Below are 12,601 nucleotides of genomic sequence, written 5' to 3' on the forward strand. Positions count from 1 at the left end.
GATAGTGAACAAGAAATCTCTCCCAGGGAGGGCTTGGGGGGTGCCCTAGTGGAGACAGAGAAAACACTAATCTGTCCATGTAAAAATGAGAGATTGTTAGAGGTAGAAAGGATTTTAACCAGTGCCTTCATTCTACTAGTGAGAAACTGGCACCTACTGAGGTTAAAGTGACTTGGTCACAAACCAGAACTTGAACACTGGAGTAAGAGACAGGAGACTTGGATTCTACTCTTATTTCTATTTCTATTGCCAACAGGATAGGTCATTGTGGTCATATCACTTCTTTTGAACCTTAGTTTCTCCATTTAGAAAATAAGGATATTGATAATACTTGTAAATTACCCAGGTACATTGTAGTTAGTTATGAGGAAATTTGTTTTTTAACTGTAGAACTCAATAGAAACATGAGCTATTGACCTAGTTACCTATTTTTTCTTAGGAATAATCATATGTCAAATCCAGTCCTCTTCAAGTAACTTATTTCAAATTTAATATATATCATAGAGAAAAATATCACTAGCATTAAAATTTTCCTACAGGACACCAAGGGACTCTGGATTATATACTAAACTAGACAATATCTTTATATCCCTTCCTGATTTAAAGTCCTTTGACTCTTCAGAAAAAGTAGTAGTAGTATGAGAAGTTACTTAGTCTACAGAATGACAGTCTTCAACACTGACCAGATTTTATATTAAAACATAACCATCTTTAAAAAAACTAGCATGATTAATAGCATGGGTATGGAAAAACACTTAGGTTATTCTTACAATCAGAGGATTCTGCTTGGAGTTTCTATTCTTCCTTTGAGGCGTCAATTGAAATGGCTCATTTTTAGAAACAGTATTGTTCTTATTAGATATTCTGGAAGGAGCTTTTTATGCACATTTGAAAGGGGTGTGTGCTTCCAACTGAAGAATTGTTTTTGTTTTTAAAAGCTCTTAATCTACTTGTTTTCATACTCTGAAACTTTAGACTCTCGAGGTAAGTTGAAACATTGTTAACTAGCTCAGCAAAAACTTGGCTCTAGAAGCAAGATTCTATAGTTGTCTTTGATGCATTGCATTTTAAATTTCTTATTTTTCAGTTGCTTCAGGCTAGTTTTCTTTGTAGTCGATCTCACTGTAATCCCATCACAAAAGTGTTGATCTTTTTAGTAACATATATTGTAGGATTGTATTAATCCGAGTTCTGTCATTATAACAGACGGTTTGTATCATAACCCTACAGCATAGCTCAGCTCTCATATGGAACCAATAAACCTTGCACTAAGTGGCCTTGGAGGGGGGGAGGGAGAGGGAGAGGGAGAGGGAGAGGGAGAGAGAGAGGGAGAGGGAGAGAGACAGAGACAGACAAAGAGAGACAGAGAGAGAGAGAGATTGTGTGTGTGTGTGTGTGTGTGTGTGTGTGTGTGTGTGTGTGTGTGTGTGTGTGTGTGTGTGTGTGTGTTGTGAAAACTAAATTTCTCTTCTTCCCAAACAGAAATGACAAATTGATTCCTAGACTTCCAGAGTCCTTTCCATTTTGGAAAAATGTACACATTTAAAAAATAGAAATAAAATTGGGCCACTTTGATATTTAACTTCTTTGTTTGGGGGAAGAGAGAGATATTCTCCAAGCATAGGAATTAAGGATTTCTTTCTCAGAAGCACTTTTTCCCTTTTATTTTTAAATATGACCTCCTGAAGTACCATTGGGAATACTGATTCAGCAAAGCAGCATTTATTAAGCTGTAGGAACTCATTAGTTCCAACAGCATGAACACTAATGTCAGAATTGATCTGTCTTCTGTAGTGAAACTTACATTGAATGTATAGTAGATTTGGGGTGGAATCAGCATGTGGCTTCAGAAAAATCATGTATTTTCAAACAGAAAGGGTGTGGGAGAAAGATAGTTAAGGGAAATGACATAATTATAGTTGTCTATTCTAAGCCAAATATTTTCCCCTCACCTCTTTTCTTTCCCGATTCTTCTATGTTCTAGGAACTACAAAGTCAGGTTGTTCCACTTCTTAGTTATTTTAGTGTTGAGTTTTTCTTTTGCTAGTAATAATAATATTGATTTAAATTTTTTATTGGGCCAAAACTGAAAAATGCCTATTCCCTACACTCCTGATTTGTTATATTGAGTGCAAAGTGTTCTGCTTCTATTTCCAACCAGCAAGTAGAGTAGCATGCTAACCACTCTTACAGTCATAAGCCAGTCAGAGTTAAAGCTAAAGGTCTACCTAATTGAAACCAAAATTCCTCTTAAGAATTATTTAGCTTCATTGAGTGGCATACATAAGAAGCAATATTACAGGAGGTGTTTATTTCAGTGGCTAATTGAAAGCAAGAGGGTAACTAGATGGGCCAGTGGATAATGATCCAGGCTTAGAGACAGGAGGTCCTGGGTTCAGAATATGGCCTTAGATCATTTCAAGCTGTGTGACCATGGGCAAGTCATTTAACCCCCCCAGTGCCTAGCCTTAACCACTCTTCTGCCTTGGAACCAATCCAGGAAAATTATAGAATCCAAGTGATTAAAATTCTGCAGCAAGCCCATGAGGAACAATGAAATTCTGAAGATGCAGAGAAAGACTTATGGTAGAGAAAAGAGTTTTCTAAAGAGACCAACATAGCTTCACTGGGAGCTCCTCAACCAACTGAAGAAAGAAGCAAAAGTAGGCACAAGAATGTATGCCAAAGTGTAGCATGGAGCATAAGAATAGTTTCAAGAGTTCTAACATTCAAATTGAATTGACCCGATTGGCAAGGAATTCCAAGGACAATAAAAAGAAAATTTTAAAACTCAATAAGTGGAGATTCTAGGAAGGAATAGTACTTCTGCTTAAGGTGATTGGGGAAGAAGGAAAGGAAGGGAAAGAAAGTATCTTAACTCATATTTCTGCTTTCTTTGCGAAGCAGATTGACTTTTCAGTTGGAATGAGAAAAAATTAAATTGGTTATAATAGGGAGTTGAAATCCAGAATAAGTAGAACACCTACTTAACTGAATGAGTTCTAGGGTAGGCTTGACTTAGGCCAGTCTGGCAGTTCAGATTTGAGATTGGAACATACCATTGTGGCTTTTGGTCACATACATACATATGCACATATATACATCACACACACACACACATGTGGTTATTTCTGTATATGTATGCACCTACCTTTTTATTTCTGCCCCAGCCTACCAAGGGATCATTGCTGTACACTTCCATTGTGGTTTGGGGTGTTTCATGAGCTCACAAATAAAGACAACACTCACTAATTTGCCAACTAATTAAAGATTCTTACACCACCCAGGTAGAGGAGAGAACTAACTACACTACCACCTAGTATTACAGAAGTTATATGTCCCTGAGTGTGTGATTTCAATACTAACTTTCACACTTTAAGTTAGTGGTGGTTTTTGTATTTGGGTTTGCTTACATTCAATATACCAGCCTCTTAAAAATATTGCTAGTATAGAAATAAGTATGGCATAGTGGATAGAATGCTGATCTTGGAGTAAAGAAGATCTGAATTCAAATTCCACCCCCACCCCCCCACTCTTCCTGGCTATGGCACTATGGATCAATATCCCCTTAACCTCTCTGAACATCAACATCAGTTTCCTCATTTTTAAAGTCAGCATGACAGTATCATATTTTATGTGATAGAGTCGAGGTGATGTATGTGAAGTGTAAACCTTTAAGTGCCTCATTCATGCATTATCATTATTACTCTTATTTCTGGAAGGTTGAAATTAGACACAATAAGAATTAACATTTGATATGACAAATGACTATCAGATACAGGAGTCTATTTTGTTCAAAACATTTGTTTTTAAACCTAAAGACCTTACTCATTCAGGTTCAGTTGGCCCATTTTACAGAGAGGGAAATGGTCCCAGAGAAGAAAAATCATTTGTTTGTGATTATATAACTAACAAGCAGAACTTGACTTGAACCCGAGTCTTGTGACTCCATATCCTATGTTCTTTCTATTATACTATAGACATATAGCCTTTTCATCTGAGGTAGACTATTTCTTACTCCTATTGCTCTAATCCAATTCAGATACAGCCATATGTACTAGCCCACTGTGGGATAAACAATGAAAGAAGAAGATACAAATGCCTAACATGTAGGAGATTATACCCTGTGTTAGCAAACCCCTATACATCATACCTAGAATGTTGTCGGCCAACCTCTTCTTAAAGACTTCTACTTAGGAGAAACTCATTTCATTCAGCAAATTTGATTCTGTACATATTTATTCCTGCTGTATACATGGCACTATGCCAAACCTTTGGATTATAATACATAGAAACATTTGGAACAAATAAGTAGGTTCTTTTCCTTTCTCTCTGATCTCCTTCGGAAACAGACCCAACAATGTTATTTATTGCTGGGTCTAACGGTATACACGGTTTTATAGCTCTCTGGGTGTAATTCCAAATTACTCTCCAAAATGTTTGAATCAGTTCACATTTTCACCAATAGTGTATTAATTTCCCCATTTTTCCACATCCCCTCTGACATTTTTCATTTTGCCCTTTTGTCATTTTAGCCAATCTGATGATGATAACCTCAAATTGTTTTTGTTTGCATTTCCCTACCTAATCAGTTGTGAGAGCATTTCTTCACATACCTATGTGTGGCTTTGATTTTTTCACCCAAAAACTGTCTGTTCATATCTTTTGGACACTTATCAGTTGGGAATGGCTTATATTCTTATATATTTGACAATATTCTCTTTATATTTTAGATATGAGACCTCTATCCAAGAAACTGTCTATAAAATCCCCCCCAACTTATTGTTTTCCTTCTAATCTTGGCTATATTTTATTTGTACAAAAACTTTTCAGTTTAATGTATTCAGAATTCTCCATTTTACATTTTTCCATGTTTTCTGTCTCTTGTTTATTCATAAATTCTTCTCCTATCCATAAGTCTGATAAGTAACATCTTTTCTGTCCTTCTAATTTGCTTATGATATCTCCCTTTAAACTTAGGTCATGTATCCATATTGATATTACCTTAATAAATGGTGTAAGATATTGATCTCTGTCTAGTTTCTGCCAAACTGCTTTCTAAGTTTCCCAACAATTTTTACCAGATACTGGATTCTTATTCCAAAAACTTTGGTCTTTATCTTTATGAAAATTGTTTTATTGAAAATGGAGGCAATATGTTATAGCGGGGAAAGCTTTGGCCTGAGAAGGAGGGTGCTTTTTCTCGCATTGGCTTTGCCATCAATTAGCTGTGTAACTTTAGGCATGAAACTTGCTCCCTTTGGGGTTCAGTTTTCTCTCCTCTGAAATAAAGATTAAATCATTTAACTTGAGAATTACAGGATTCAATGATAAAATAGCTATTGTGCTTTGCAACAGATGAACTTAGACCCAGACAACCATTTAGAATGCCTACATTTTCTTTCCGTGGTTTGAATCAATCACAGAGAGATGTTTTCACTGTGGCAGCTGAAGAGAATTAAACATATACCTTCTGTTATTGAAAATAGGACAATGAGTTGCTGTTCATTACCTCAGAAATGCAGTGCGGTGTTATTTCAGCATGATTTTTTGATATTTAATATTTTTCTGTATGAATCACAGGTGAAATGTACATGACCATGTGTAAACAATTTTGTGCTTTTATTATTTTTTTTTGAAACAATGAATTTAGGAATGTACTATTGGAACATCAGTCATTCTGCTTTTATCAGTATATGGAAAATGCATTTGTATTTTCTAAGAGATGAAGTCACAACTCTAGATACAGGCACATGTCAGTGGACATTAGAAGGCCATTTAAGTTTCTCCTTCTGGCCCCTCAACATTGTTCGACTCGGATAATTCTGAAAGACTAAGCTATCCATTAAAATTCTCTAGGCCAAGGATACAGAACATTTATTTCTATGAATAGACTACTGATTTACAAGCCAAATCAATTGAACTAAAAAAAAAAAAAAGAATTTAATGAGATTTTCTGGAATGAAAGAACCATAAAATTTAAACTAATAAACATGTTAAATACCTACTATGTGCCAGGGTTTCTGATCAGTGTTGAGTATCCCTGAATAAATGGTGTAGTCCCTGCTATAGAAAAGCTTACAGCTTAATGGTAAAGAATGTAATATAAATAGGTCCTAGATTTGAAGCAAGAAAAATCTGTGTTTGAAATCTGCCCCTGCTCCTGAGTGCTGACCTTGGCATCAGGAAGAACTAGGTTGAAATCCTGTCTCAGCTATTTAATACTTTTGTCAGACTAGACAGGTCACTTAACCCCCTTTAACTTAAATATGTCATCTGTAAAATGGTTGGGGAGAGTGTTTGGACTTGATAAACTCAAGATTTATGCTTTTCTGAGAGAATAATGGTATAGGGTAAGAGAGAGTGGGATAGAGACAAAGGAGAGATGAGGTTGATGTGATTGGGTATAAAGGAATAAGGAGTGGTGGCCAGGACAAGAAGCTGTAGCTTAGGTACAACAAAAAATCACAGGAATATTGACCAAATACTCAGAATCTCAGGGCAATAGATGGTGATGACATTGACAGTAGCAGTGGTAAAGTTGATTTAATTTATCTGCCATGCAAGTAGTACACACAGGAGGAATGTGCACCTGTGGAGGCAGTTGGTTAGGTAGAAAGACGCTAGCCAAAGAAGGAATAAGTGGAATCAAAGGTCCTGGTCCCAAGTCCTTAGTCAGGTGGATGTTCCCCTAGGGCTTAATGCGAAAGACTGTACTGACAATCAGTGTGATGGGAAAGGAGTACAAGGCAGATGGCAAGCTGGTCTTTCCTAACTATCATGATAGGACTTAGTGGAATCCTAGGGAACTGGTTGATTATAAAGGTCTTGAGATTTTTTGGAGAGGTACTCACTTTTATCCAAGTCATCTCTAAACGAGTGAACTCATGAATGAATTAATGGCTGTCCTCATCCCCTACCCATTTAACATTTGTGATTTTCTTTTCTTTCTCTTTTTTTGTAGCTGAGATATCAACATGGGCTCGGGACTCCTGATTTAAGACAAACTCTTCCTAACTTGAAAAATTTCATGGAGCATGGGCTGATGGTCAGATGGTAAGTCTCTTTGTTTCAGTTGTAAAATTTATTGTAAAATACCCAGATATTATAACATGAGCAGTGTTTCTTCTTCAGACTTATATGGTTCTCTTCTTGGTTGGATCAGAAATTATAGAATCCTAGAATTTCAAAGATAGAATTTTCCAAGCAAGATTACTAAAACAGCATCCTGAAAAGTGATTTAGCAAATAGGAAATTCAATATCTTATGATGCAGTTTGTTCCACTTTTGCACAATTGTTAGAAAATTCTTCCTTATATTTGAATGGAAATCTATTTGCAACATTCACCTACTATTTCTAAAACTCTGCCTTCTGTAGCCAGGTAGAGGAAATTTAATGTCTTTTCCATATGATAGCCTCCAAATACTTTTTATTGATCTACCTCTTCTCCATCTCCCTGTCTCCCTTCACACCAACAGCTGATCCTGATAGGATTTTCAACTCATTCTCTATCCTGGATACTCTTCTCTGGACTTACTTTAGATTGTAAACTAATTAAAATGATGCTGTCCAAAAATGAATATGGTACCCTAAAATGTGATTCACCCAAGACATCATTCAAAAAAACTCTTGGCTCCCTCATTCTGGATACTACACCATTCTTAATAATGCCCAGGGCCAGTTAGCTTTCTTGATAGCCTGGTCAGACATGCGGAGTCCACTGCAAGACTATTCCTTATTCAAATTCCTCTATAGTAATTTCCTCCCATCTCATACTTTAATAGTGTTAGACAATATTTATCCCTTTTAAATCTCATGAGGTTCAGAATTATGATTGGTTTGTAGGTTTGCTTCCACAGTGAGAAGTCTGAAAAAGGCAGGGGGGGGGGGGTAGGATTTCCGAGGGGCAAGGAAGCAGATACGTTTGAATTTGATAATTTAAAAATATAATGGAACATATTTCTTGGAATTCTTTTGCAATTATGCATTGTCATAGTAATGGGAAAAAACTAATCTGTGAGCCCTTTGGCAAGTAACTCTTTGCCTCAAAGACTTTGGTAAAATATTGGAGCATTTAGTAAATGAGGGGCTGTGCTCCATAATATATAAATGTCCCTTCAACATCACTGCATTATGGCCAAAGAGGGGTGAGAGTGGGCAAGGTACAGAAAGCTCCAGAAAGAAGCTAATGAAAAGAAGGGTTAGATGCCTGTATTCTTGTCCTTGGCCTGCCACCATCTTGCAATGTGATTTTTAAACATATACCTTTACCTTTTGAGCCTTGATTTTTTTCAAACATAAAATTGAAGTAATAGATCAAATCAATGGATTATTATCAGGCTCAAAGGCAGTAAAATATTGGAAAATAATAGAATAATGTCCACATATGAGGCACATAAGCTGTCTGATTCTCACCTGAGATATGATTAGCCAGATTGATAAGCAAGAAGTATCTCTTTTTTTAAATAAATTTATTGATTTTTTTAAACATCATCTACATTTCCCTATCATTTCCCTTCCAGAGAGACATCCATAATGATGAAGAATAAAAAGAGAAGGGGAAAAATTCAGCAAAATTAAAAAATTAAATTGAAAAAATTAAAAATTGAAAAAAGTAATTGAAAAAATTAAAGATAGTGTTCCTTATCCATCTTAATCTTGCCCCCATCTTTTCAAAGGCAACCAGGTAGAGAAGTGACTAGAGTGCTGGGTCTACAGTCAGGAAAACGTGTGTTTAAATCTAGCCTCAGAATAATAACTGTGTGACTGTAGGCACCTCATTTAGCCTGTATGCCTCAACTTCCCTAGCTGTAAAATAAAGATCAAAATAGTACCTACCTCATAAGATTATTGTAAGGATCAAATGAGATATCTGTAAAGTACTTAGCACAATTCCTAGCACATAACAAGTCATGTAATAAGTACATGTTCCCTTCCCCTGCCTTCAAAAAAGGGGAGAAGGAGGTGCCTTCTAACACTTCCTGGAGTCAGGAAGACCTGAGTTCAAATCTGTCCTCACACAGCTGTATGACTCTGGACAAGTCTCTTAACCTCTGCTTCAGTTTCCTCAATTGTAAAATGAGAATAATAATTGCATTTCCCCTCCTGTCTGTCTTTTTTTTTTCCTTTCTTTTCATTGGGTATGGGGAAGTGGGAGGGGGAAAAATAAATGCTTAATAATTGAAAAGAATTGTTTTCAGAAAAAGAAATTCATCCTCTAGTCATAGCTATGAAAGGTAAATGATCTGCTTCTGGCATTTGATTTTTGTTTTTGTTTTTTAATGGTATCTTAAATTTTCAGTTCACATAGCCTTTTTAAATTTATTGTGATAAATGATGTAAGATGTTGGTCTAAACCTCATTTCTGCCAAAGAAGGCAGCTCTCCCAATATGTTTTGGCATTGATGCAGGTCCCCTTTCCCCCATGTGCCATGTTTAATGCCATGATTCATATTGAAAGCTTGAGTTAGCAGTCCCCTTAGGTAAATTGACTATTTACTACAAGCTGCAGAGCAGTAGAAAGAGAACAAGAATTGAAGTCTGAAGGCCTGAGTTTAGAACCCAATTCTTTAACTTCACACCATTGTATTCTTAATGTGCTTCTCCCTTTGTGACATTTATTTAATGCTTGTTGAATTTGTTTGGAAAAAATTAATAGAGTTTATTTATTCTTGCCAGTTATGGTTCCCCTTTTTTCATTACTTTCATTGAAATTCTTGACTATTTTCCTCAAGAAACTAGCTCTATAAAGTAATCCTTTGGTAATTAGGGATGGCACTGAATAAGTAAATTAGCTTTAATAATACTACTCCTTTATTTTGTCAGTTTGACTTACCCATGAGAAATTATTTAAGTTTGTCTTTATTTCTATAAAGATTATTTTGTAGTGGCATTCATATCATTCTTGGTGTTTCATGGGAGATAGACTTCCAGATATTTTATACATTCTGTAGTTGTTTGGAATATAATTTCTCTTTCTTTATCTTCCTGCTTACTTTATTCGTAGACTACAGAAATGTTGATTTGTGAGGATTTATTTTTTATCCTATATTGCTGGATTTATTAATTGTTTAATTAATTTTTGACTTTTTATGGTTCTTTAGATAGAGCGTCTACAGAAATTAGTAGTTTAGTTTTGTCTTTGTCCATGTTTATTGCCTCCATTTCTTATAATTAGGATGACTTTAGGCATCCTTGCTTCACTCCTGTTCTTATTAAAAAGGTCTCCGACTTTCTTCTTTTATATTTATCTCTCTATTTGTCCACATATTTTTAGTTGGAATTAGGTTTTAGATAGTTATTTCTTAACATATTATTGGATTTTGTCTAATGCTTTTTCAGTGTCTAATGTTGTAAGCATGTCTTTTATCATTATTTTTCTTCATATGACCTTATGTTTAGTTTTCCTTATATTGAACTAAACAAGATTCCTGGCATAAATCCAACCTAGTTATTGTGTGTAATGTTCTTAATGTGATATAGTTGGTTTGCTAATAATTCCATTTTAATTTTTTGTATTAATGTTTTAAAAAATATTGCTCTACAGTTTCTTTGCTTTATCTCAACGTGATTTAGCTCTCACCATTTTTGCATCATAGAAAGACTTTTAAAGGTTCCCTTTTCCTGCTTCTTTGCAAACAGTTTATGTAATGTTTCAGTTAATTGGTCTTTTGAATGTTTGCTAGAATTCACTTATAAATCCATCTGGTCTTAGATGTTATTTTGTTTTCCCTATATGAGTGTTCATGTATATGCTTCTTAAATTTATTTTTCTAACAATGGATTATTTAAATAATCTATATTTCTGAGGATTTTATATTTGGAAGCAGTCATCTATATCAGTTAAGCAATTAGTTTTGTTGATATGTAATTAGGCAAAATAGTTTCTGCTAGTATCTTTTTTTTCCCTCTTTACCTGTTGTGAATTAATAAATAATTTAAATAATTTTATTTTCTTCTCTTTTTAAAATCAATTTTTTCTATTTTATTGGGTATTTTTTAAATAGCTCCTATTTGAATTCATCAATTCAGTCTTTTTTTTTGTATGTTTTAATTTTGTTAATTTCCTTAAATTTCAGAATTTCTACTTTGGCATTTAGGGGGTTGGAGTTGATTGATTGTATTTTGGTTTATTTGTTTCTTTAGTTGCATGTCCAATCCATTAATTTGTTCTTTCTCTTTTTTATTGAGAAAATAATTTAGAGATATAAATTTTCTTTAAAGTTTGCTTTAGTTGCCTTAAATGTTTTAGTATATTGATTCTCAATTTTCTTTGATGAAATTTTCTATTGTTTTTAAATTGTTCTTTGACCCATCAGTTCTTTAAGATTTAAGTTATCTTGCCTCCAATTAATTTTTAATCCTACCACATGTGATTTTTATTGTTTTGAAGTCAGTAAAGAACATATTTCATAATTATGCTTTTCTAGTTTTCTGTGAAGTTTTTATTTTCCCCACAACATAAATTTTTGTAAAAGTGTCATGTGTGTCCACGGAATAGTTTAAATTCCTTTCTGTTGCCTTTCAGCAATTGCAAATGATCTCGATCATTTCTAGTTTTTATAAAATTCTATCAAAGGCTTTAATGGCTTTCTCTTTTTTTGTTTGATTTTTCTAAGTCTAAAAGGGAACACATAGAGATATCTTACTAGTTTTACTTTCTCATTTCTCCCTATAATTTGAAAAACTTTTTCTTTAAGTCCTAAGATGCCACGTTGTATCATGTATATATAGTAAATATTAATATCAATCCATTATCTGTTTTGCCTTTTTTAGCATAATAAAATGTCCTTTATCTCATTTTATCATGTCAATATATGCTAGTTTTATCTGAAATCATGATTGCTAACTTGCTTTCTTAAATATGCCTGAAACATAATAAATTATATTCTAGCCTCTCACTTTGTACATGTAAATATTTACGTTTCAAAAGGTTTTCTTATAAACAACATAGTGTTTGATTTTTCTTTCTCCTCATCCATTCTGCTCCTCTCTTTTTATGCATAAATTCATCCCATTCGTGGTTGTTAATTGTTAATTGTGTATTTATCTTCCTTGTTCCCCCTGTACTTTTTCCTCTTCTTCTCCAGTTTCTTACTGACAAAGAACAAGTGGTAACAGAGAAGGAATTTACATATTTGTGATTTATAAAATGAAGCTATCTTTTTCTGCTTCATTATCCTTCTTTTCTTCCCCCCGCCCACCCCAATCACAGATGTAACTTTTCCTTTACCTAAACTGCTTTCCCTCTTAAGTCCTTCTCTTTTCTCTTCCTGTCCCTGTTGAGTTTAATTTATCTCGATACCATTCTGTGTGTGTGTTCAATCTTCCTTTGTCCAGCTCAGATGAAAGTGACATTCATAGGATCCTATTAACCACCTCCCCACCTCACCCTCCATGTATTCATACTCTTCTTTTTCTGTATGAGTTCCCTTCCCTTCTCCCTCCATTTCTCATCTGCATTGTTCCCTTCCTCTTCCATTTTTCTCTTCTCCTTCCATCAAAACAATAAAACCATTCCTAGACACCCTAATTTAACTTGATCTATGTTCTTTGAAGATACTGGGATTTTGAAAAGACCATGTTTATTCTCCTCTATCA

The 12,601-nt window shown here is 34.5% G+C and overlaps 1 protein-coding gene across 1 annotated transcript in view; it reads left to right on the forward strand.

Moving 5' to 3' along the window:
- Positions 1-12,601, forward strand: part of UVRAG (UV radiation resistance associated) — a 436,868-nt gene that overhangs the window by 374,611 nt on the left and 49,656 nt on the right. The window contains exon 14 of the mRNA XM_044668156.1: positions 6,965-7,056. Coding sequence (XP_044524091.1) covers positions 6,965-7,056 — 92 coding nt within the window. The remainder of the gene's footprint in view (positions 1-6,964; positions 7,057-12,601) is intronic.

This window comes from Gracilinanus agilis, chromosome 3 (assembly GCF_016433145.1).
Source record: "Gracilinanus agilis isolate LMUSP501 chromosome 3, AgileGrace, whole genome shotgun sequence".
NCBI classification, from domain to species: Eukaryota; Metazoa; Chordata; class Mammalia; order Didelphimorphia; family Didelphidae; genus Gracilinanus; species Gracilinanus agilis.